Genomic DNA, 25,043 nt, shown 5'->3' with positions numbered 1-25,043 from the left:
TTCCTTGGCTATTTTAGAGGGTTTTCTACTTTTCCTTTTATCTAGGTAATATAGGTTTAGGTGTATTGAGTGCAATAAAGTACCTTGAAAAGAGTTTAGCAATGATATTTTTATGCTCTTAAATATATCCAACATATACATGCCTATAATATATAAATAAATGTTTAAGATCTACATTTCTTGAGATATTAATGCAAAGACTGTTTGTGGACCTTAAAAACACACTATCAGATGAATTATAAAAAAATGTCTGCAACATAAGCTTATCGTAACCCAGTGACCTAACTGTAGTGACATGAGATCTGAACTCAGGACTGAAATCCTGTAGTACTACACAAACATTTTCTCCAAAATCTGTGACAGAATAGGAAATTAATCTAAGGGAAATCTCTAGACAGAGAGGTCACAGAAAAAGGCTGCATTTGAGGATTAAGAAGAGTAGAGGCAAGGGATTTCTTAGAGGAATCCCACCCTTTTTTGTAATGCACTGAGCCTGTTCAGCTTCCACTGAAATATCTACAATGATACCTAGGAGTTTGCAGGACCAAACCCCTAATGTGTTATCAACAGCTTTCTCACAGCAGTTGGCTGGCCTCAAAATATTAATATGTATGCAGCTCACATTTCACTACATCATTAAAGTCAGCACTAGCCTTCAGAAAATGTTTGTATCATTAGCCCAGTTGACTTAAAAGAAAACAAATTGTATAGTAATAAAGCATTTTTCTCACCTATAAAAGTCAGGATTAAGAAAGGCTATGCTTAGTGATGGAGTAGAAGTGATCTAACAGGACTTGTTAAATTTCCTAACTGAATTATATGAAGTGTAATTTAGTTTTGGGGTTTTTTTTAAGGCACAACCTTTCATATATTGGTATATACTCATAAAATAGATGCTTTTCAAAATATTTATTTCTCCTCTTTATATATCAGCCAAGTGATTAAAGTGAGACAGAAGCTGTTAGACAGCTGTGGGAACACCTACCTGATTACAAACAAAATCCCAATAGATAATCATATAAAGCAAATATTTTACCAATTTCACTGGATTCTGTTATGGAATGCAGTGTCACTAGCTGATGATAATACTGAAATCTTGTATTGCCTTTTTACTGACAAGATGTAATTTCCATTTCCATGGGCTCATTTTACAGGTTCTTACATATTTATAAATTTTAGCCTAGTGTTCATGTTAGCATACTTTCTTTAAGTTTGCTATATGAATAACAAGTTTGCATATTTTCATCAAAGAAAGTTCTGTTTTGTTTTGACAGAATGTAAGCCAAGTATCCTTTAAATTCACTTTGCAATTATGTCCTTTACTAAAATAGATCAGGTAAACAATATGCTAAATTACTATAGGTAATAAATGAGAAATTATGTAGACTCATGTTGCATTTTTCACTGAATTAGCATAAAATTACTGGGCACAGGTGCTTTTGTAATTGGGACTCATTTGGAAAACGTTAGTGTTCAGTGACCCTCAAAGTTGAATAGCTGATTTTTGTGGCGGTTTTATGATGCAGTGCCATTTCGAGTAATGTTGGAATGCCATCTGTCCTCAAATTTCAATAGTTTTTCTTACATTACAGAAGACTTCCATATTTATTTAGCTGCAGATCTCAGTTCTGTTATCTGCAGAAAATTACAGATGTCTTTTTTATTAAGAATCTTTATTCTAACTGCACAAGTTCTTATCACCCAAACGTGCATGAGAGAATTGCCCTGTACACAGAATGCACTTGAATATCCTTCATAGTAAACTATTAATAAGTTTCAGACTTATACAGTTTAGTTCTCTTATCACTGGAATGAAGCTGTACTTTAAATTATATTTTTTTGTTTCTTTAGTTTGGTTTTAAGTCGTAAGGAAGCACACTGAAAAAAATGCAAACTAGAAAAATCTGGCAGCCAGAATGATCTTACAGAGCAAATTTAGCTTGTCAGAATGTACCCAAACTGAAATTTTACTGGGTTATTTTTAGGTCTTATAGAGATATAATGGGAGTGATGAATGATTTCCATGGCTGTAAGAGCCTTAAAAAAATGCTGTAGGATTAGTTTTAGAATTCAGGCTGTTCTTTGGCCAGTTGTGATTTTCTCCACTCTGTTCATGTGAAAGAGAAGTAAAATTAGTATAAACATAAGCTGTTTAAGACCAACAATGTTTTGTGGGGAGCTGAGATATGGAGGTATTCACAGCTTTAGAGGTAGTAACAGATGTAAACTGTGATGCACAAATTTATTAAAGGTTAAAATACCTTTATTGTTTTAATTTTAATTTTAATGTTTTTTTCATACAAAAGATTGTAGTAATAGAACAGTGAAGCATAAAACAAGAGAACATAGAATCACTGCAGTGAACCAGTAGAGACTACAAGTTGTGGGTAATCAAAGAGCTTTTAATGCTCCACTCAGTTTATTACACGTTTCCACAAACTCAAAAAGTATCGGTGTCAATCCTATGTTCCACCCTCAGCAAATAAGGAAGTGGAATTCTCATTATTTTCTCAGCTTTATTTCTATTTAGAGCACTTGATGGTCTGGACATTATAAACATTCACTTTGGAAACTTCTGCATAGGCTGTTCAAGACGTTCCATTCTGAAGTTGTACATCAGTGCTTCACAGTGAATAGTTTATTTGATTATTTTTTCTGTTTTTTCCTGTAAGCCGTCATGAGACATCTACAAGTAGTTTTCTTGCTACTGTTATTATTATTTTTAGGAAATATTCAAAAACATAAGGGCCATTCAACTACTGGTAAAAAAAAAAAAAAAAAAAACAAACAAAAAAAAACCAAAAACAAAAACAAAAAAAAAAACCAAAACAAAACAAAACAAACCAAAAACCACCACCACCAAAAAAAACACAAAACAAAACTAAACAAAGCCAGGAAGTTAGCTTCCTTACTGTCCTTTATGCAAGTGAACATCTACCCTGATAAACATAGAGTATTTGAAAACATAAAATGAGTACTGTCAAAACAATCCCCAAATGCAACACAGAAGAATAATGCATGCTCTAGACAACTTGCAGTGACCTTCAAATCTAAACACTGGCAAGGGTAATAACAGTTTGTTCAACACTAACCATGTGTTTCTGGGAGAAACCATAGGAAAACACACACAAAAAATAACAGACCCATCACTTTAACTCATTAAATAGTCACCTTGTGGGACTCATAAAATGATCAAATTGGTTTTTCCTTAAATACTGGAAACATACCTTTTCATATCATATTTATTGAATTTTCTTTTTATCTTGTCAGTTAGGAAGAATAAGAACCAAGACGTTAGCATATCCTGATTAAAAAATGAATTTTCTAATTAGATTGCTGGGATTTCATCTCAATCTTGTGCTATCTCTTTCTTCTCTCATACTTGCTCACACACATGCACACATATGCAATTATATCTAAATTAATATATTATTTATACTGAGTGTATATATCATGTTATATATTAGATATTATAAATTATATATAATTATATATGCACACATGTGGGGTATGTGCACACTAAGCACTGCTTAGAACTACTTAGATTCTTTTATGATGGTCATTATTGATTAAAATATAATTTGGACCATAAATGTTTAGCTTCACTGGGTTCTAAAATTGTGATATATGGGGTTCTCTTTAGTGTTTAATGTTCCTGAACAGTCTATCTAACAGCTGACTCCAATAATTTCAGTTTTTCATTGTCTCTCATGTTTCATATGAACACATGCATGTCTGCTATGTGACAAGGAGGTGGTGATGTTTTGTCTTCAGCTTAATGTAGATTATTATTTATGGGTTTCATAAGGTCAGTGCGAAGACAAATATTTCTAAGTTCTTACTTCAGTTAATTTAGGTAATTTTAACTCTCTTTTGTAGAATCTTACCAGAATTTTGTTTTGTTTAAGTTTGTTTCATTTTCTCAAGGCACTTGACTTTAGAAATCCTCTGTCTTGTTTGCAGTTAAATATAAGTGAACACATCATTTTGACTCTGTGTCGAAAACTGAGGTACAATGGATCATCACAGGGCTCTTCTTATCTATCTTCAAGAAACTGATTACATACATTTTTATGAGGCCTTTCCTCCCCTCAACTGCATGGAAATATAAATAAGAAACTCCAGTATTTATAAGGAAGTGAGGCAACTGAAAATGTTGGCTTAAGGTTCTACTAGAAAACATACTTAAATTACCTGTAATATGCAATGCTTTCAAAATAAGCTGCCGTAGAAAAAGAATATCAGAATTCACGGCACAGTGATAACAAATGTGGCTTCTTTTTGTTTGTTCATAGCTAGGTATTTTGGAAATTGTTTTAAATTGGCATCCACTGCCTATGTAGATGCCCTAGAATAGCTCCGTAGCTATTTCTGTACACAGGTACTGCTCTCCTTTACCAGCCCCTTCCAGCTGTCTTGGAGGCATTCGGATATTGACTTAAACACTAGATACCTGAGCATGGTTAATGGAGTTCCACTCCATACTGTAAGTGCAAATACATTTTATATATTACCAGAGGAAGGTGACCTATTATTAATTCATCTTCTGTTTCTGTACCTCTTTCTTATCCTTAAGCACATCTGTGAATTTGCTACATGTCATGCTGGACTCCCCGGGAGACGGTGCTTTGCTCTGGTCTCTGACAGTAGACTGTTGTCCTCCAGCTCTCTGGGGTTCAGGTAGCACTGTACTGGCTCACATGTAGAAAGGGTGTTCAATTAGAGGTGAGTTCCACTAGTTTGAGGTGATCGGTAACTAGTTTTTTCCCAGGGAGATTAACTAAAAGAATTATGTAGTAGGAAATACTATACACAGTCTTTGAAAACTTCAAAACATCTTCCCTAGCTCTTGATGAATGAGATTTTTTAAATTTTTTTTTGTTTGTTTATAGTAGATTTTTCAAGAGAGGAAGGACCCCAGAAGACTTAACAAAGAAAAATTTTAAAACCATAAAGTAAATATTATGTCCAACCTAATATACTGTTGGGAGATAGATGCATGTGTGAAGGAAAATTCTGCACTAGTAGTAATGTTATGAAAAGAATGATTCAGGAAATTAACACCTAAATATGTAATCTGTCATCCCAAATGATTTATTTGGAAAACAAGTCCTTTCTCTCTGATGGATGTTCAGCCATTTGAGGTTATTGTGGATGTTCATCTTGGAGAAATTCCATTACAACCAACACAAATGCATGTGAAATATGCAGAAAATAAAATGTGGTCTTTTATTATCCATGTTAAAGATGTCCTAACAATTTTCACTCCTCATGGGAGTGATGTTGTCCTAGATTACTTGCAAAATTTCTGATTGTTGTGCTCAGTAATGATTACTGGCATAATGTATACCAGTAAGCATTTATTTTCCACCTTAAAGATATTTGAATATAGTGCAAATAAAAAAAGAAATAATAATCAAGGGCAATTTTTTTTACTTAAGAGCTAGGAGAAGTTTAAGTATCTGGTACGTTGTAGGATTTGCAGTCCTTTGAGAAGAATTGTTGTATATAAATGTAATTCTGTAGATGTGCATTAAATACAAATAAAAACCAAGCTATGTCTGTCCCACTTATTGCTGAATAATATTGATTGTGCAGTAGAGAAAAGCTACTGCAGCCTCTACTGTAAACACAGACAAATATATGTATATACATATACAATGACCATCACTGTCATAGAAATATATAGGGTGATTACTGTTATTAGAATTGGATATCTCATTTATTTCTGCATGTGAGTTAAACTGTGGAAGATCTTAAAGTCAGGATATAAAGAAATGCAATACAATGATTTCCTTTATATTTTACATAGATATTAATACATCTTTATCTGTGGTTTCTGTTGTGGAAATATATAATAGATACTCAATTACTTTAAAATGTTTGAAATTTCTACGACCAAGAAGGCGAGTCAAAAATCTGTCATACAATCCTAAATGCCGCTGTGGACTTCTGTAATTGCAAGTGGTATTACTCAAAAAAGAGGGGGGAAAGGAAAAGGTGATATGACTGACACTTTTTTCCTGACTGAAATAAATATGTGAGGTATTATATGGCAGTTGGCCTGTGTGTGCATGTGATTTACAGAGTCCCTGGTTTCCAGGAGCAGTCAGACAGAACTGACTTTGGAAAAGGAGCTATTTCTGGCTTTTGCACTATGCACTTTGCCCAGAAAAACTGACAACTTCATCCATCTGCTACATACAAAACTGCTGTAGTTCTTCACAGTAAGTACTACAAATCCTTGAGCAATTTTGGATTTCCTAGACGTGACAATAAGCCATTTCCTTCCCAAAGGACTAAGATATCTCCCAGAAGAATGCAAACTGTTGGAGTATGATGAGAAGTGGGGATGACTCAGGCATTGGTTGCTTCCTGTTTGTGGCCCTTTGCAGACTACCCGTTGAGTAACCTCAGTGTAGGCAGGTGGATAGAAGCAACCCCCAGCCCAGGCAGGTGTTTCAGATTGACCTCACTCAACGTGCCAGATGGATGTCACAAAACGCAGCCAGGCATGGCAAAGGCAGGCTAGCAAGTTGTTGTTGTGGGTAGTTTTTGAATGTTTGTAGATAGGGCCTGTGAAGCCTTCAGTTGCAGAAAATGTATTTTTGGGCAAACTCCAACGATTTCTGCATTTAAAATTTATCAAAACAGGCTATGAATATGCATATCATGACATCACCCTCATTAGAGAAAAATCATCATGGCTCTCTTAGAGTTTTTCTTTCTTTAGACCTTGGGTACAAGCAACTTGTTTTGTGCCAGAAATGGCTTAGTTTTTTTGCTTACATTCAAAATAATGTGCAATCTTCTTGTTAGATCAGTATCAGTATCCTTAAATATATATATTCTTTTTTTTTAATGTGGAAATTTAATATCACTAGAAACCTTTGGTGTAGAAACAAGTAACCTATGTAAGTCTAAGTAACAGGAAATAAATGCATCGATGGAACCCATACTTGTGTTGGCAGGTCATCTGGCAAGTAGTCCTGTCAATAGCACTGGCATCTCACGTGAACAAATGCTGGCTAGAGAGCAAGAGTTGTGCAGTCATGCCAAAAAGCCACATGGAAAGAAGAAAGATCTGATAAGACTATTTCTAACATAGGAAAGAAGTGAACTACATATCAAAGTCATAAAACCTTTTGAAAGATGTAATTCAGTTGACCTAACTTTGCAGTTTTATTTAGTAGTTAAGATATTATGCACACTTTGAGAAGAAAATTTGTTTGATATTAGAAATGAAAAATATATAAAGCATAGCTGAAGGAAATTTCAAAGGCATGAAGAAGAAATGGGCTCTGTCATTTATTCCATTGCAGACTTTGGAAGAGATCTCAAAGAAATAATGAGTTTGGCTTGCTTCTCTGTCATAAGTATTCTTCAAGTTTTGCTGCAAGCAACGTGCACACCAACAGTCTAGTTTCATCTGCAATCATAGACATTAAATGCACTGTAAACAATTTTGTTTATTTCAAGTATCTGAAATGTAAACTTGGGCTTTAGACAAACTAGTAAGGTCTCACCAGGAAGATGCTGTAATTTCTAAATTATTTCAAAGAAAAAAAGATAAAAGGCTTGATGATCCTTGAAAGAAATGTTCAAGTGCGAAATCCTGTATTGAAAAGCTTTGAGGGAGAGTTCAGAAAGCTTTAAGCAAATTGGGAAGGAGTTCAGAAACTGTTTCCAAACCATTTCACTCTGGAATATTTCATGGCATTTGTATTAGATAAGCTGTCAGTCTAGTAAATCAGCTTCATTCAGACAAACAATAGCATGTTCATTTTTTATTAGGAGAGATTATTTTTAATAATAAAGGATCTTGTTTGCGAAGTCTACCTCAAAGACTCCCACATCATCAGCAAACAGATAAGATAAGCCTTCAAAAATGTTCATTTTTATTTTGATTTTTTTGTTTGTTTGTTTTGCCATGTAAGAAGTCAGTCTTGGTCTCAGAATGTTATTGGATAAAACTACGTGCATAAGATGCAAGAAAGCCTTGTGGCGTTCTGGCCATAAGGACCTGGAACCCTCTTGCCCTCTGTTCTGCTGTCTTCCTTTGGCCGCTGTGAGAAGTGTGGTGGTGTTTTAAACTAGAACTCAAGATGTGCAGATCAATGTCAGCTTAGGGTAACAATATGAAAAATAATTGGAGATGATGGCTGTGCAATAGCTGAAGGGATGTGATGTTTATCAGTTAGAAACCAGATGGGGAATGAAGCAGACCCATCACTGTTCCCTAACTTGGCTGGTGTCTGAGCAGTGTAGCTGTGTTAAGGGATTTTTAAAGGCTGTTACAGAATCTGATCCTACTGGTTAGGACAATCATATCAAAATTGAAACGCCACTAAAAATTTTGTATTTTCTCTTGGGAGAGAAGAAAAGAGGGAGACTTGTAGGATACAGTATTGCACTTGACTATTTTGAATATTAAAGAGGATTAGAAGTGGAAATTTTCCTGTTTTTACTTTTCTAGAGGTAGGAAATGTGTTAAACATTTGAAAATGTGACACTGATCAAGTGCTTTCTTGATTAAATCCTCACCTAAATATCCAAAACTTTCCCTTGTTCAGTAGAAATTAGTACAACATGATGAGAAATTTGGTATATGAGCTGCGTATATAATTTGCTAAGGTACATTATTGATCAAGAGTCAGATTCTGAAACTAGAGGCACTATGTACAGATGTTTATTCTCCTGAGTTATTAAGGCTTCAAGCTGGCTGTTTTTTTGGCATTCCATGTGGATTTTCTGGTTCAAGTAGTCAAGAAATTCGGTGAATGTGTGTACTATCATTCACTATACCTATACCACTCTTATTCAATGGGAAGAAATTTAAGTTTGCAGAACTATAATAATTCTTTCAGTTTAAACAGGAAGATCACTCAGTACTACTATGAAATGGAATTAATTGTTTAACAAAACAGTAATTTATATTGATCTTTTTAATTTGTTCACTTCTTCATCACTTTTTCCAGTAGTCAACTGCTCTATAGCAATTCCTCACTGAAGAGCCATGAAACAGACTGTATTGCAAATAGTAACCTGACAGCTTTGTTTTCTCCTGTTATCCGTCATTTTTGAAAACTTTGTATCCATTAGTAATTCAGTGCAGTATAAGTTATATGAAGAAAGGATGGTTCAAGTTTTCAGAACTGGTGTCTGAAGTTCTAACTTTTCTTTTTAAATAAATTAGTTTTATTTGTTTCCTGTCCCCATTCCCCCTGAATGTTTCAAGATGTCTTGCAGACAATTTGATGGAAGCCAAATTCCTAAGGATAGTTATAAACTCTTCATGATCTAATACTTATAACAAAAAGAGAGGGTCATCAGTGATATTTAAAAATTTTGTATGGTTTTCTGGGATTATTTTGTATCAGAGTAAGAAAAAGTCATTATATTTGGATTTGGATTGGGGGAGGGTTTTGAGGTTGGGTTTTTGTTTGTTTGTTTGTTTGTTTTAGCAAAGGTGCATTTTAGAAACACTTTAATCTTATGTAATTTGCATTTCTTCCATGAATTTCACTGGACTTTGAATTAGAGACTGGAAGATGAGTGTTTTTTAAACAAATAATTTTACATAACTTGTAATGATAAGGTGGTGGTCATACCAATTATCTAGCGACTACCAGTAAATTATGGTCCATCCAGCTGTTTTAGTTACTTTATGTCTCAGCTGAGTATGCAGTTGTGATATACAAGCAGTGATACATGTGTCAATATATCCAGTTATTTTAGCAATATATTTTCCAGATTTTATAGATAATTTCTTTTTGAAATAATTCCTCGTGAAGCTATCAAGGTAAATTAAAAAATACTGATGTATAAATATAGTGTAAGCTCTCTGTAAAAAAAAAAAAAAAAAACAAAAAAAAAACCAAACAGTGCATATTCTTCCTGTTCATGTATCTTTGAATCTTAAAAGTTGTAGGAAATAGGGAAAGATGTGTCTAAAATGGCCAGTATTTAAGTGGAAGGAAATTCACTGCTTATATAAAGTGATAGCCTGAATTGTAGAGTGGCTGCCCCATATAGTAGTCCATTTTGAGTGTACAGAGGTAAGTGAAAGGCACACAATGGAACACATTTTGCCAGCTCACCATGATATGAAGTCCCAGCAGGGAGACTGTAGACAGCTGTAGTAAGCTAAAGCAGTTCATAAACAGCTTCGACTCAGGGCCTAAATGCTTCCTAGAATCCATAAGAATCAGAGGAATGTGAGTTCTGAAAATGTTTTTTTTTCCCTCATTTACCCCCCCATCCAAGTGTTTGCACAAAAGAAAATGTAATTTAACTTGTGCTTCATTATGATCCTTTTTAGTAACATACAAAACAATGTACCATCACGTCACTTTGGTGTTGTCAGTTTTCAGACAGAAAGTCTTGATTACTTGTATGGAGGTAATTCTTTATGAGGGAGTGTTTTAATGAGAATGTATATTAAAACATTCCCTGTATAAAATTTGCTGAAAACGCATTGTCTAAAGTAGTTAACAGTTTGCAATATCTTCCCTCTTCTTTTTTCTGCCATTATCCTGATTTTTCAAATGTGACTTATTTGAAATTTTATCTATACTAATTGTTTATTTTATTTCTTTTTTAATTTCCCATGTCCAGCGAAATGCCTCAGCAGAGAAAGAGAATCTTCACTTGGCCTCAAGAAAGGACGAAAATCAGAGCATCCAGGAGTGCGATTCTCAAGACGTAAGCTTAGTTGACGTAGAAATGAGGGTCTAATCTAGATTGTATGAAAACATTAATGCCTTAGGCAATTATTCATGTGACTTGCTTTTCCTAGACAAGCTGGTACATATATGTTATAAACCAGCTCTATTCTGCATTAAAGTTCTGAGGAGCAAATGCTTTTTGCTATCAATCTATGCAGGTATACTCTCGGGGTTTCTTTTAAAGACTACTTAATAGAACTTGTAGAGCTGTTGCAGGAAAAGCAGCAGAGGAAAATATGTGATTTGGTGTTTAACAGTTTCAAGAATTAAATTGTTCCTGGTTGAAGAGCTGCTGCATTACAGCGAGATGCAGAACCTTGTTTACATATTGTTTCCACTAATAATCAGGCACCGTTGTCACAGATGCTTCATTTGATAAAACAAAACCTTCAGGGAGATATAAGAGGTGACAGCGCAGAAGTTGAAAGTATGTAATCTCATCCACTGCCAGTGTACGAAAGCTGCAAGCTGTGTTTTTCTTATGACATGTTTGACAGAAAGCTAAATCTGCTGCAGTTACTGAGGCAAAACTCTCATTCAGACAGCATGGTGGGAGCTGTTAACAGAAATCCCAAATGCATGTATTAGGGCTACAATTATAATGATACAAATAAGAAAAGAGAAAGAATGAGAGACAAAATTGGTTGAGAGACTGTATTTTCTGCTCAGTAGTCCAAAAAGTATAGTGCCACCTTGACTAATTTGCAAGTGAAATATGGACTACATCAGGAAAAAGGCTGTCACAATGGCTCTTGAGTGAACTACTGAACATATTACCTTCCTCCAGATATAACAAACTCCTGTGGAAGTAACTGGGTAGCTTCCTGGTAGCAAGCATAGCAGTGTGTCGCAATATGAAGAAAAGTTTGGAAAACAAATCTCAGGTAATTCAGTATCTGACAAATTTTAAAAATCTGAATATATTATCCATTCATTACAAATATATTACCAGTTTTATTAATTATCAGTTGTAAGTGACTGCTCCTCTGCCACATCTTCTAGAGGAGGAAAGAGACAAGGAGAAATTGTGTATCCAGAGGAGTCCATATTTTGCTGTTGTACATCTTTCGTAATGTCTAAAGATGAAGACAACTTAATTTTTTACTAATACAAATAGAAAAGAAGAAAGAATAAAATGTAAAATTCTGAAGTTGGAGTGAACTCGATTTAGATTATGACTGGAGGTTGGTAACCACCTGGGAAAGTTATGGAAAGTTCAATAGAATATAGGTTACTTTAGTTAGAGGCTGAATTTATTTAGGCTGCGTATTTGTGGAAAGAGTTTCAAGAAACTTTTTCCTTACAGAAGTGAATACATTAAATCAGGAAGCAAAAATCAAAATTGTTAAAGAATGTCACAAATCAAGAGAGTATTTAATTTCTGTATCAAGTAATGCAATAACAGACACCTAAAAGATGTACTTTTCTGTAAAATTAAGGATTTAGTTCTTGTGATTAGGGTGTGGTGGTGTCTTTTTGTGCTCCTAGCAGCTGGTATTTTTAGCCTTCAGTCAGCACAGTAAGCTGCTTGGTATGAAAAATTTGTCTGAGAAAGCACAAGACTCCAGCTGAAGTTAGAATTTTTGAGGAGCCAAACTATTTTTCATTATTTAAGTTAAACTGAAGTCTAACCCTGTTCCCTGCCTTTATCTAACTAGCATTATAATTCAAATAAAAAGAAATTAGGCTATATCTCTAAATTTGAGTAATAAGATGAAGTTTTATATAATTTAATCTCTCAATTATCATATTTTAAGACAAATACTATATTGTATGCAACTCACATGTCCTTTAGATTTTAAATCTTTAAGGTTTGTTAAATCTGTATTTGACAAAATGTTCTGTATGGAGGAAAACGTAGTAAAATTAGGGAAAGCAAACCATAGGGGTATTCATATTCACTGTGCCTTCCTAGATAATGTTCCTTATTAAATTAACCAGGCAATAGTTTTATCAGTCTTTTCTTGTTTTTAAACATGTTTCTGCTAGACATTCTTTTTTCAACTGAAAAATAGGTATGTTATGGAATATACATTGTTGCATTCTGTTCACATTAAAAAAATAATAAAAAAAACCAGTCTAGGATCCACACTAATACACAAAAAGGTGTCTATGAAATTTCACTGTGCTGTGCTTGCAGTGTCTGTTGAAGGAACAGCATTGAGAGCCAAGTTACAAAACAAATTGTTAGGACAGTCACACCTTCAAGCAGGGAAGCCATAAACAGTGTGTTATTTATCCCAATTAGAAAGAGACTCTCTCTGGTGTAATTAAAAACTTACAGATACAGGAAGACATGTTCTCTTTACATTAAGTGGGGCTTCTTTTTTATTTATTTCCAAGTTCAATTGGAAATAAAAATTGTTTGGTTTGCATTTTGGTAATACAAAAACAATTAACTGTTATGATTCAAAGAGAATTCCATGAGTTGTTTTTTTGTCATGATAGCTGCAGAGCAACACCCAGCCAGGAGTTATTCTGAAGTGTAGTGACCTGCATAGTGCAGAACATGGCCTCTGGTATGCGGGACAAACCCCAACTGTCCTGTCCTAAATGTGAAAGTAGATCTATGAATATAGCTCAGGTAATACACAATATTCATAATATTTTAGAGAAATACATAATTTCAAATTGTGGATGCACTCAAAGTACTGGATTTTTTTACCAGAGAGACATTAAATAATTATTTTCTCTGAGAATTTTCTCCATTTCTATGTTGCCATCTCCACACTGACCCGTGAAGTTGTATGAGAAATCCATCCTCCTTCCCAAGATTCCATGCTTGAATTTTTGAAAACAGTTCATTTGGAGCCTGTCATGGGAGAATAAAACATCACAGTATGTCAGAAATCCCCTGATTTCATTTTAAATCCCATACAAACTTCAATTATGAAAACGGCTAAATTTTCTAAACCCAAGGATTGATTAAAGAAAAGCAGTAAAATTTTTGAAGATAACTAAGGTATTAAAATATATTTTTCATAACTGTTCCAACTATTTTACAAGTCTAATGACCTACCTTGACCACATATTGTCCGGTGGGTTGCTTGCAGTGGTAAATAAAGTAATATTACTGGTTGTTCAGTTTGGAACTGTTTCTCTTACATGCACTGTCCATCTGAACATGGACTGCATGTCACACAATAACAGTGCAGATGATGACACTGGGCTAGCAACTTCTTCCCACATTTTATTAATCTTTTTATGTCTTATCTTAACAGATATATATATATATTTAGAGAAAAGGAAGAATTCAAATTAATTGATTTTGAGAAATGAACTAAAAATGTCTCTTTCCACAATTAACCCTCATCACTGTAGAGATACCACCTTAAACCCTGAAAGAAGCAGAAGCAGTTTATTTTCCTAAGGGTTCATATTACTTCAGAAGTACAAATCTGTGATTTGTACCTGTGAACACTATCACATCAGGAAATTTCCAGACTTGGGAATACTTATAGATTTTCTTGTAATTTTATCATTATTTGGTTTTGTGCGGTTTTATCAGAAGTTTTTATAGCTGCTAAACTCTCAATGAGGGAGGTATAGTCTGGAAGACAGGTTCTTTTGTGCCAATTGTTTAAGAAAAAGAAGTGAAGGGTGAGGCCAAGATAAAAGACCATGACTTCAATGAATATGCTTAAAACTAGGATGCTGCTTAGAAATCTAATATTTCAGTAACACTTTTTTCAGAGGTTTTCAAAAAATCCTTTGATTGTCTCTCTGATAAACAAGATGTGATTAATATTTTGGTAGAATTACTGTAGTAAAGACTGACTAGAGAAGAACATACAGTGTTTCAGTTGTTGAGGTAAAAAAATAAAAGGAAATATCTATTGCTGGTCTCAACCAATATTTTTTAGTCTGTATGGCTAAGTTTCCCTCTCTGTCTCAAATTTGTAATCCTACTGTGATTTCTTCTTTATTGTTTTATGTGTGTTCATAATGATTAATGTAGTTTACATTGGAATGAATACAAAATAATATTTGTTTACAAATTGGATACAGACAGGCCAAATTATATTAGTTGATTTTGAAACTAGATACTGCTGATGCTTTAGCTGTCATGAAATTTGCCATGGGATGTGTAGTAGCCAGAAGTAGATAGGATATCCTGTAATACAGCATCTTGATTAGTTCAAATCATCTGAAATTTGTCAAAGACCAAAAGAAGCCTTAACTTAATTTTTCTTTTAAAAGATTCCATTGTTTAGATTATTTTTATTTTATTGGAGGAATATTTGCAATTTTTTTTTTTTTTCATTTTCTTGTCCGGAGATGTTTTTCCTGTGCCTGGCTCCTGAAAGTTTCTATGCAGAACCAGAGTTCTGCAGAGCTATTTTCCCAGTATCATTTCCCTTTTCCCTCTTTCTAAAAACTTTTGGGAGATTTTTTTGGCTTTTATACCAGAATGTTCTCTGTCCCTTTTTCATATCAAATAATTCTTCTGTGTATAATATGTTTAAAACCACCTATTCAATAGTGCTAAAACATCAAACAATTTATAACGTGATTTTTGTTCTCTCTTCTCATCTTAGATTTCTTGCTCTTTGTCCTTGTAGAGTCTTTTCTGATAAATAAAAGTGATAGTGCTTTTATTTACTGCCTTAATTTCCTGCAGTGAATAAACACTGCATGTTCATTAATCATTCAGTGACAAAGGACACTGAGTATTAGAAGAAAACTTGTACATGCTTCTAAGCAACCACAACATTTTTCTTCTTTTTTCTCTGTAAGTTTTGATTGTAGAGGTTTGATCACATTGTACTTTCCCATTGCTTTGCCAAGGGAGTAATGAGAGAAAAAAGAAATCATCGTTATAACAAAATTTCAACCTACTAAAATTCTTAAAGTGAATTCAGTATTCTGTTCCCTAAATGAGGACTATGAAGGTCATAAGAAGTTGCATCATCTTAGTTTAACCATCCACTGAATACACTGCTTTAAAATAGGAGGATATGAAAAACTGCAGATCTGTCTTATGAAAATGTGCATGCAGACTTGACATACATCTTGCTCCATATCTTTCTTTTAAACAGTGAGGCTGAAAGGAGATTGAAATACAGATCTGTAATAAATTCATGAGCAAATCTGATAAAACATGTCCTTTAATAAACTGGGGACCTAACTTGGCTAATGGTGACTAAGTTAGTTTGTCATTTAACTGTGCCGTCCTTTTCTCCTACACATCGTTTAGTTTCTTCAGAACTAGCTCAGTACTTTCTCCTCCATTGTACTCTACAAACATCCTGTGTATCTGCTTTAGTGCCCACTGAAGCCAAAAGGTAGTCTGGAGCGATGCGAAGGAATGTTGAAGCCGCAATGTTTGGTCTATTAAATATGTATAATACCCTTTAGCAGTGGCAGAATTGATTTTGAACTGTAGAAGCTGAATATAATATCACTTATTTAAACTTCTTGATTTCCTGTCCACTTGTGATATGTTAGAAGATTGTTTGAGCAATAAAGCCAGTTTTTATTTGCTGCATTGATGCAGTGAAATACCCTTCTAGATATATTGTTCAGCAGTTTGTGGATCAAATTGAATAGTTTAATAATTGAATTTTATCTGGCTTTTTGAAAATTCTTTTTAAATGAAGATGCACACTTGGCTGATCTGCCTTTATAATTTATACATCCAACTGTGAATCTCCCCAGCTCTGCTTTATAATTCATTAAGTGAACTGAGTACCGTAACTTCTGAGATTTTGTATACTGTACTGATCAAGCCGTATATTATATAATTAGAATTTGTTACAAAAATACTTTGTTAATCAAACTTCACACTAAATTGATAAAGGTGGCACAGTATTTCAAGACCTATGCCGATCTCAATTTTTTTATCTTGTTAAATTTTTCGGTTACTGTTCTTGATATTTTTTTAATCTTGTATATGTAAAATGTATTGTTTAAGGCAAAATGCACTGTATGAAAACTTTATTTTACAAATGCAAGTAGAATGTTAATGTGTTTCTTAAAGTTTCTGTAGAGCAGCTAACAAGTGTTCAACATTTCTAAATTTAGTCTAGCTGTTTCTCTGACATGTAGAAGAAAACCACAAGACAACTTCTGTTGTGCTTAGTCATAAAAATTGTGAATATTGGCCAAACTAAATTTTAAGGAGATGTTAAGAAGAATCTATGCGATTTTGAAAGAGTTAATAAGTGAAAACGGTGAAATGACATGGCCAACTATCACACAGTTGAACAAAATTTTCCAGAATTTCTTTTTCCTGAAGCTTTTTCTTTGAGAAAGGTCTAGCTTTCGCTACTTTTTATACTAACTGTTGTGTGTTAGAGCTTTTAAAGCTGAATGTTCAAATATTAGATCCTTTTAGATGTTTTATGATAAAAATACAGCATTTGTAATTTCATTAATATAATGTTTGTCTTATAATATGCCCATAATTACAAAATATGTGTCAGACATACTGGAAATACCAGTCAGAACAACTCACTGACAAGGTAAAGAATGTTTCGACACATAAAATATAGTTTATTCTGTAAAATTAATTAATTCATGAGTGAAATTCTGGGTTCTGTTACTAATGGTTATATACAACACATTAAATTATAATTTTTATTAAAATAAGGAAATATTAGGGAAGGGGGAAAAAAAGAGGAGGAAGGACTCTAACCTTCAGAGAAATGCATCTTTCTGTCTTGTTTCACTGCTCTGAGTCATAAAAATACTTCAAGGACTAGTCATCATTTACTTTATAACTGTATACTTGGATAAATACTGTCTGTGATTATAAGTATTGAAGGTTTTCTTCCTGAATCTAGGAAAAGGAGGTTGCTTGTATAGGCACATGCTAATGAAGCTAGGATGGAATGTCCTTGATTGAGAAGTCTTTATGAAACTGCAGAATCCCTCTTCATCTGTGATGAACCTATAAATGTGACAGTTGCATTTAAAGCTTTAATAAATATTAATCTTATCTGGGTGAGGAAATCAATGAAATGACCCAAATGCTCCTTCCAGCCTGGTGAGGTAAGCATTATTTGTGGCCAGTGAATAGAGTAAATATTAGTTCAATCTCCAAAACATCATTTTAAAGTATAACAAGAAACAGGAGAATTGAGAATTAAATCTAAAAACTTACTTAGTTTGCATTGTGTTTTAAATGCCTGTATGCCACATGGGGTTTTTGTGAAGTATGTGGAATTGCAGTAATATATTGACGTAAGGAACATGAGGATTGTGCTTCTGAATGGAACCAGGAGTTAGTCTGCCATCCCCTTTCCCTTTGAAACTGCCACCCTCAGTCTCCTTAAAGGAAGGCAGAAGGCAGAACAGAACATAGTTGAGGATGAACTGCCTGTTTGGTTTTAATGGCAGTATCAGGAAATAGACTTCAGTAATGAAGTTAGAATTTTAGATTGTTGTTAGCTTTTTTTGCTGTCAGTTTCATTAAATGCAAAAGAATATGCTTAAGTATTTCTATCATGATCCTGCATTAAAAGACATCTTTTTGCCATGCTAACAGTAATTTGCATTGTTGTTAGTTACAATATTTTGCTCATCAATATTTTTCAGCTAGACCAAAGCATGCATGTAGAATTATCTTCCTACTTTATAGATCCCCAGTTGTTTTGTATTGCCCACCTCTGCCATGTCCTCTGCCATTTCACCTGCATTCCTTATTCATCTGCCACTAGATCTGCATTCTTTACCCACCTGTCACTTGAGGCACAAACAAGAAAATAACCAACATGTTGACCCTAGAGTCACATACTACACTTCTGGATCTCTGGCAAGACATTAGCTCAGGGACAAAGGGCAGTCATTTATATGGTGTCTTCATTTTACCCTGGGTATTAGAAATTTTTCTGTTTTTTTTAATTTTTGATAGATAGCTTAAGAGCCTGGCTGAACTTCCTTGGAAGCACTAAGAAGGGGGACAGGCAAGAAATGGTTTCATATTCATTCCAAACTTTAAATCATTGCACTGATATTGAGATATTGGACTGTGTTGCCTGCTGAGTTACCTGGGACTTGTTCAGATGGTGGCAGAGCAGTAGCGCTGGCTCCCTGCCCTCCCATGAAGCCAGCACAGATGTATAACTTACCTGTGACCAACAGAGATGACATGCAGGCAAAACTCTTTCATCTTGTGTGTGATATTCCCACTCCTCTCCATAAAGATTTCTGCACAGCAGCGGGAGAAAGAGTCCGTATTGTGAAATGTCATGTTACACTTGGTGTGAGAACCAGAGCATCCTTTAAGTATTGCTGACAAGATTTTAAATTACAACTTGCTTTGGTATGGTGGTACCAGAAGAGTCAATGGAGTTGCATTAAACTAACAAGAATGACTTGACACCTTTTTTTGTTTTCCTGAAACTTACTGCCTTTCATTTCATTTTACTTTCTGAACATTGCTTCTACTTGAATGTTTTTAGACTTTTCTTATAGTCTTAGTATTTTATTAGCTTTCCTAGTAATAATCTTTCTAAAAAAAATATTAATTCTTTGGAAGAACAGCAATTTGTCTTCTCTCTGAGAAACGGAGAAAACTGCGTTTTGCCCAGGTGTATATATATCTGTATAAATGTACCCTGAGGGAGGTATTGCTTTGTACCAAGGTTCCTCCTCCTTGGTGGTGCAAGGAGTGAAGACAAAGAGTTACAAGGGGTTAGGGTGTGCTCTGCTCATTTCCGTGGCGTTCAAGGGTTTGTGCATGAGCTGGAAACATAACTGCCCTGCATAGAGGTTTTGTGAGTCAGCACCTTCCCCTTCCTCACCCCTTCCTCACCCTCCCATCTCCAAACAGGGCAGCTGGCACTCCTTCTCTTGTGGGAGAAACAGACAGGTACGAGTTCACGCTCATGTCCCTAATCTGCTGAAATCTTGGTTCAAAGTTTGACAAAATCTCAGTATCTCTTCCAGCAGGAACTTCTATAATCTCATCTTCATAAAATAGGAAAACTATGCTGACAACGTTTCAACACCTTTGTTTCCCAAAAGCATTTACTTTTGCTTCTTGCTTCCATATTAGCTTTTGCTTCCCAGTTTCCACCATGTCAACCTATCATTCTGGATTTTTGCAATTAGTGTACCTCTCACAGGAGTGATTCTGACAGAGAGAGACTTGCACAGAAAAGCAAGCACAACAGTATTTCCACCACTGGGCATAGAGGAAACTAGTATTAAAAAAAAAAAAAAAAAAGTAATGTTTGTGGGTTTTTTGTCTGTATGTCACTCATGGCTGTGAAAGGTGTACTAGTGCACTGGTTTTATATTTCCCCATTTGTCTGAGTTGTTCTTTAGCTGAGCGAAGGGGGGGGTGTATGTTTGTATATTCATGTGTTTATATATACATATATTTGCACATATAAGAGGTGTGTGTGTAGATATATATATATGTGGATGTGTTTTTCTATATGTGTGAGGGTGTATATGTATGGGATTCAGTTTAGGTCGTGTTAAGCTCCGTTTACAGTTATAGCAGGTGATGCTGCCATATCCGTCTGTCTCAGCTTCAGCACCTGACCGGACTTAAAGCTGAGAGCCAGTGGACGTATAAAGCTCATCCACAGTGCCTGGTGACAGTTCTGACTACTGAACTGCTGTTGACTGATGGCATATTGAAAGTCATTGCTGTTGTTTGATCTGTAATTTATTTGTTAAGGATATTCAAGGTTTCGCTGTGACAGGGAATCAATAACAAATGCTTTATGCTTTAACAACATGAAGACATCAGAGTTGCTTTGTTTAGAAAAATGTCCCATTTTACTATCTTTCTCCAACAGTGATCCATATGGTGTGTTACTAAAAAGAAAACAACTGTGAATGGACAGATAAGGAGTCCTACAGACATAAATCTTCACTGCTGTTTTCCTACCAAGATGGCCTTTGTTATCCAGTCTATGAAAACAGTGTGAAAGATCAGTCACTTACAAAGTATTGTTTTTATCATTAGCTTTTATTTGCTCAAAGGCAACCTTTTTCTTTTCTTCTTTTGTTTGTCTTAAACAGTTGGCTTATATTTTTATTTATTTCACTTAATATTTTTTGATTCCTATTGTCTATGTATTGTCTTGGTTAAATAGGTTACCTGATTTTTTTTTTTATTATGTACAGTTAGAGCAAATTATGGATTTATAAATATTCTTATATTTCATTAGCATTATTTCTGTCCTCTTCATTACATGACCTGAAATGCTGCTCCTTTTTGATCTCTAACACCTGTGCTCAAGCTGCTCACTTACAAGTCTCTGAAACCCTCAAATTTTTCTAAACACAATTAAGCTGAAAATATTTTTTTAATCTGTCTCACTAGTAAATATATTAAATACAAGTAAAGTCTTAAAAGTATATTTAAACTGTTAAAATTTTATTAAAATTTTCTACTTTTTGCCATCTCATTCTTTACTCTTTATCTAGTTGATTTTTTTCATAAAAGGGGCAGTTGCTGTCTTATCAATGGATTCTTTTTTTAAAATCAATACTATCCTGATTATTACCTGTAATATTAATCCAACTTTTATTAGCTATTGAGTATAGTGGTAAAAATTTGAAAAAGTCTCCCGACCATCAGTCACTTCAATTGCACCATCTCAGAGGCTCACTTCAGTAGCTTAAACATGACTAAAGCCCCCCTGAAGTACTATAAAATCCTTGGCAGTACCACCATCTCTCTAGAAGCTTTCAGGAGGGAGGCAGCCATCTCCTCTCCAAGCAGTTTTCTTAATAACATGTTTCGTTTTCGTATTCACACCTGTTCATAGATCAACTTTGTTACAGGCAAGGGACTGTCAGAATTTCTCAAGTGCAAAAACTTAATGAATTTTCTTCCCCCTTGTCAATCTCTTACTTTTTAATTAACTAAAATCTAATGTCATTTCTACTGAAAGGATATTTAGAAATTTTTTTTATATTTAATTTGCATGTTAGTGTGTTTATTTTGTGTTCTCTGCAGAGAGAGGTAATTTTTATCATGTCCTGATTTAAAATGCTACAGGATAAATTCAGATTCACATTCCGTTTTCTTAAGAAAGTCTGAAAAAATGCCTCAAAACTTTACCATTTAGAGATTTTTTTTCTCTTTTTGTTCACAATTCCTTTGGTCTCCTAGACACAATTAGTTTATTCTATTTTAGACCAATGTTATCAACCATAATGAAAAAAAAAAAGTTGCAGAAATGCCAGCAAACATTGTAGTGGATATTATTGGGAGTTCCTTGTTGAAGACATGTTTTTATTCGTATACCTATGAGCAAAGCTCATGTCCTCATACTAATGATTTTTTCACCTTTTTTCAATAATAACTTAGATCATGTCTGATGTGTAAAAAATATTCTGTCTAGGCTTGACTTAGCTTCAGAAATCTTTAAGGACTTATACTAAGCAGGAAACATTTCAGAAGAAGAGTTATGTTAAAATTTAATATAAACAAAATTACTGTTGTGTGAAAGAGAGCCTTGATGACTTAAAACTTAAAAAACCCCTCATTTATGTTTACTGAATTTAAATGTATCAGTTTAAATAGCAAAACAAGAAGAGAAATTCCAGAGTGAACACACTGTAATGACCAGTTATCAATATTTTACTGTATTTTGCATTTTAATTTCTTTACCTATTCAGTCATTAATCCCACTCCTGAAGGGACTTTAATTTAATTACAGCAGAAATTTCAGTGCTGGGTAAATCTCCACTTAAGACTCATAACATGAGATCTTTTTGGTTCAGAAATCTATTGTGTAATTAATTTTCTTTATGCTGTTCAACTCTGTTTTCTCTGACATTCAAAATCATAGTGGCAAAGAAAAAATTATGTTATTGATGGAATAAAATTACAGTGATGACTCTAACAAGCTTTTCCGTACACTGAGGGTCATCTGACTTCTCCATTCAGGGAATTATTATACATATCCTCACTTAGGGATTATTAGACATCAGAGATCTAGCAGTTTAGACAAGAGAATAGAGAAGTCCTAACTTCAATGCTAGTTTTCAGCAGTTTGTTACTATTTCCTCACTCGTAACAGACATTTATAATTACTTATCTGTTCCATGGGACCACTTGAGGAATAAACTTCACTATTTGTGATGAAATTTAAACATGAGGAAAAAAATCTAGATAAGTGATAAGTTGTTAAACTTGCAGACCCAATAGACTATTATAGGGCTGATGGGAGTATGGGATTCACTTAGCTATGAAAACTTAGCTTTGTTCCATTTCATCAATTAAGCTAAAAAAACCCTGGTTTTTTGGTTATTTATTTTTTTTTAGGAAAACCATAAATAATTTAGGAAAAGTTTGAAGTAGTTATCTCTGACATTTGTATTGACAGGTTGGCAAGACGTGTTTGGGGAATCGCAATAATTCAACGTCTCGTTTGAAGACAGCAGAAAGAGAGACAAGCTTTCAGGTATTCTGCTTCTGAGAAATTCTTGGGGTTTTATTACAAGGTCTTGTAAAGCATGCTATTGCTTCAAGTATATTTACACCTTCCCCATTAATGCTTTTGAGACAGAATTTCTTTCTCAGTTCAGACTTTGACTGTACCTGATTGCAATTCATCTGTTCAGAATGGCTTCTGGTTGGTAACATTTTGAAAAACTGTTCAATGCTTAAAGAACTGGACTATCCTAGTAGTCAAATGACTTAATTTGATAATGTGATGTCCATAGCACTGGGAACTAGAAAGGAGAGCTTTCCAAAATTATTAGATATCTGTAATTATATGAAGCTATATTCAGCCATGTTACCAACAGAAAAGTTTTAAGCAAAGATCTTCATTTGACAGACCAAGAGAAAAAAATAAAAATCACAGTTATATAGCAGCATCAGACTTGTATGGTTTTGCACTGTCAAAGATTGTTAAATATACTTCCTTTTGTAGAGATCAGAATCCTTTTCTAGACACAGTTGATAAATACAATATTCTCTTCTAGTAGTTTAAGACTGGTACATTAGTTTAACAGATATACAGCTCTGTGTGCACTATTGCCACAGATTTTTAACTTAACTTTTGATTTGCTTATGTATGTGCATATTGTGTACACTGCTTACACTGATGCTATTTTCACCTTCAACAGAAGTTACACAGCCCTCCATGGACTAAACCCGAAGACAAAAAATCACCTGAAAGAAATGAGAAAAAATTTGAAGAGTCTGTTAATACAAGAGAAAAAAACCCCTAAGCATTACTATTCTACATTTAAAATGCCCATGACTTGCTTCCATCTTCATATTCTTTTTAGTCCAGAGGCATGAAATGTATCAGGTTTCTAAAGCATGCATTTTTCACTATTTTATGAATGTTTGTAAATTAGTCTAGAATAGACCAATTAGTACCTTCCAGCAATAATCCAAAATGGATGTTTGAAGAAATGCTTTGTAATACAGTCTGGTTTTTGAATTCTTGTTCTACATGATCAGTAATTGCACACTATAAATTAGTTTCTTTGTAAACAACAGCTATTCTCAAGTATTTTCTCAGTCTGTTCATGTATGTGTATGGCAGACTAGGTTTTAAATCAAGTTAAGAATTAAGGGGCAGTTAACGTGGGGAAAAAAAATACCTGTGTAAACATAGTTGAATTACAATACAACTCATAAGAGCAACTGTAAAAATGGAACAGTGGGGGTCCATGTATACTTACCCTTCAGTAGTACCATTTCAAATCTGCTTACTTGAACAATAAAAGATGTATGTTTGGTTGATTTTTTTATAACTGCTATCACAACTGGTCTATTTTTGAGTGCTGAAGCGTTGACAGAAATGCAGAGTTAAAGGGATGGAGATAGAGTCATGGCTTTTTAGGATTCAATAAAAATTTTTGGAGCTGGATCTGAGGTAAAATTTTATAGCTTAGGTAGTAGTCATGAGAAGTCAGTTCCATTCTTTATATTTGCACTGATCTCAGCAAGACAAATATACTTTAAATGGTAAAACCTTGTTTTGTCCACTACAGGTGGCCTTTGGTCCTTCGAGCAGGGAGGAGCATTTTGGTTGGGGTAAGCTCTGTGACTCCAAGGGTTCTTACAGTTTCTTATGGGTCACATACTCTGTGACAAGAAAGCAAAAAGGAAGGGAGGAGAAGGAAGAGAGAATGCTTTTTTTTGTTGTGTGTATGTCATTATTGGTCTAATTTAGGAATTCATATGCCTCATCTTGCTGAAATGAAAATATTTCAAGAACTCTAGTGCCTTAGGAACAGTTAATTGCCTGATGCAATGCTTTTATGCTTTCTTCTTTCATGAAGTGTTTTAAGTAGCTGTAACTTGTAAACCACCATCCTCTTACTACACACAGCATCACATTACAACTTTTACTAGTTTGAAAGTGGTTTACTTATATTTGT

At 34.2% G+C, this 25,043-nt stretch overlaps 1 protein-coding gene across 4 annotated transcripts in view; it reads left to right on the top strand.

Moving 5' to 3' along the window:
* Positions 1-24,413, top strand: part of LUZP2 (leucine zipper protein 2) — a 280,149-nt gene extending 255,736 nt beyond the window's left edge. For 3 of the 4 annotated variants that reach the window (XM_042784716.1, XM_033006825.2, XM_033006828.2), the window contains 3 exons: positions 10,618-10,704; positions 23,027-23,104; positions 23,772-24,413. In XM_042784716.1, coding sequence (XP_042640650.1) covers positions 10,618-10,704; positions 23,027-23,104; positions 23,772-23,879 — 273 coding nt within the window. In that variant the 3' untranslated portion in view covers positions 23,880-24,413. The remainder of the gene's footprint in view (positions 1-10,617; positions 10,705-23,026; positions 23,105-23,771) is intronic. The other variant, XM_033006829.2, reaches the window with a different exon arrangement.
* Positions 24,414-25,043: the final 630 nt, after the last annotated feature.

This window comes from Tyto alba, unplaced genomic scaffold (assembly GCF_018691265.1).
Source record: "Tyto alba isolate M040663 unplaced genomic scaffold, T.alba_DEE_v4.0 Super-Scaffold_8, whole genome shotgun sequence".
In the NCBI taxonomy this organism is placed as follows: Eukaryota; Metazoa; Chordata; class Aves; order Strigiformes; family Tytonidae; genus Tyto; species Tyto alba.
The sequence above is the reverse complement of the archived record's forward strand: the minus strand, read 5'-3'. Positions and strand labels throughout refer to the sequence as shown.